Genomic DNA, 2260 nt, shown 5'->3' with positions numbered 1-2260 from the left:
CTCTTGATTGTGGGGACTGTACTCAGATTGCTTATTGGTAATTCAGGCTTAAAATTTCAGCACACTGATCTCCTCAAGAAGTTAAAACAGTTCTTTCCCAGAGACCATGCTGTATCACCACCTAGTTTGGGGGCATAAATGTTTTCCTATTTCCAACCAAAAGAATCCTTTCTCTTTTATCCAGGGGAATTTTTTATTTTTTAATGACAGTAATATCTTCATTTAGTTTTGATTAAAAACATTAGCAGAAAAATGCTAAAACACAGGAGTCTCTTTGCTGAGGTCACATTGAGCTGCGAACGGCTTCAGGGGCATCTTTAGGAATCAGCAACATGGCAGAAAACATCAAGACCAAAATCAAGAACTACCGGACTGCTCCTTTTGACAGCCGCTTCCCCAACCAGAACCAGACCAGGAACTGCTGGCCGAACTACAGGGACTTCCACCGCTATGAGCAGACAATGACTGCTAAAGGGGGTGATGCCTCCGTGTGTGAATGGTATCGGCATGTGTACAAGTCCCTGTGCCCCATATCCTGGGTTTCGGCCTGGGATGACCGCCGGGCAGAAGGCACGCTTCCTGGGAAGATCTGAACTGGGCATCCTCCATCCTTTTCCCAGGTGGGGTGGGGGGGGGGGGAAGGGGGGCCTGAATACATCCCACCCTAGAATCCTGAATCATGGCTTAACTAATAATAAATACTTGTTGGAAAAATGAAAAAAAAAATGCTAAAACATTTGCCACTAGGATTGGCTGAGTGTTTTTTTTAATAAACCAGATTAAGGAGATGATGGTAAATCAACTGTAACTACATGTCATAATAAATGTACTGAAACCCCTGATATCAGGATTATTCCCATCCTTTGAAGTCTTTCTTCAGTCAAATTTCTTCTTATAACCAGCACCCACCAGTATATCCTTATTGCCAGCACACAAGGATTGCAAGCTCTTTAATTGTATTGAATCTTAGAGCCATGCTGTGAGATCTCGTTCAATTTTCTCAATATTTCCTAATGAGAAAACAAGATTAAAAGGATTTGAGTTACTAAAGATCACAGGGTGGATATCCATCTCATTGATATATCTCAAGCCTGACACACAGTAATTGCTCAATAAATAATTTTGAACCTCCATACTGATTTTCATAATAGCTGTACTAATTTATGGTATTGAGTTCCCTCAAAAAAGTACAAAAGCGCAAGTAAAACTACTATAGGATCCAGTAATTCTACTTCTGGCTATATACTTGAAGGAATGGAAATCAGATTCTCTAAGAGATATCTGAACTCCCATTTTTATTCTAGCATTGTTTACATGACAAAGATGGAAACAACCTAACTGTCCTTTAGCCAATGAATGGATAAAGATGTGATAGACACACACACATACACTCACACACACACACACACTCACTCACACTCAGAAATATTATTCAACCTTAAAAAAAACTAAGGAATTCTTCCTGGTGGGTGCTGCTCAGTGGTTGAACATCAGCCCATGAACCTTGAGGTCACAGTTCAATTCCAGGTCAGGGTAGAAGTCAATGTGGTGGACTTGATCCCCAGTGGGGGGCCTGTAGGAGGCAGCCAATCAATGATTCTCTCTCATCATTGATGTTTCTAACTCTCCCTCTGCCTCTCCCTTCCTGTCTCTGAAATCAATGAAAACATATTTAAAAAATAATAAAAAATAAGGAAATCCTACCATTTGTGAAAACATGGATGAAGTTGGAAGACATCATGCTAAGCAAAATAAGCCAGACTCAGAAAGAAAAATCCTGTATGATCTCACTTATATGTGGAACCTACAATAGTCATAGAAGCAGAGAGTAGGATGGTGGTTCCCAGGGGCTGGAGGGCTGAGAAATGGGATGATGTTGGTCAAAGGGTACAAAATTTCAGTTATTCAAGGTAAAATATGACACACACAAACACAAACACACACACACACACACACACACACACTGGTAACTGTGTAGAAGTGATGAATATGTTGATTAGTTTGATTGTGGTGATCATTTCACAGTGTATATGTATGTCAACACATTGAGTTTTATACCATAAATATATACAATTTTTTTATGTAAATGAAACCTCAATAAAGCTGTTAAGAAATAATTTTGAACTATCTGCCACATAGATCTCCTATCTTTAAGATGTTGTGATGATGATCAGGAATCCTCTGATACATATGTAACATATCATTTGGTCTGTATGACAAAATGTACAGTCTGCAATATACCTGAAATCAGGGAGAAATT

The 2260-nt window shown here is 39.3% G+C and overlaps 1 protein-coding gene across 1 annotated transcript; it reads left to right on the top strand.

The window, feature by feature from the left end:
* Positions 1-271: 271 nt before the first annotated feature.
* LOC308526146 (cytochrome c oxidase subunit 6B1-like) lies at positions 272-593 on the top strand (the record flags this gene model as incomplete). The annotated part of the gene is made up of 1 exon (XM_081101197.1): positions 272-593. The coding sequence occupies exon 1, from the start codon at positions 333-335 to the stop codon at positions 591-593; it is 261 nt and encodes an 86-aa protein (XP_080957323.1). The 5' UTR covers positions 272-332.
* Between the last annotated feature and the right edge of the window lie 1667 nt (positions 594-2260).

This window comes from Myotis nattereri (genome assembly GCF_964212035.1).
Source record: "Myotis nattereri genome assembly, chromosome: 10".
NCBI classification, from domain to species: domain Eukaryota; kingdom Metazoa; phylum Chordata; class Mammalia; order Chiroptera; family Vespertilionidae; genus Myotis; species Myotis nattereri.
This window is presented reverse-complemented; position numbering and strand designations above follow the sequence as displayed.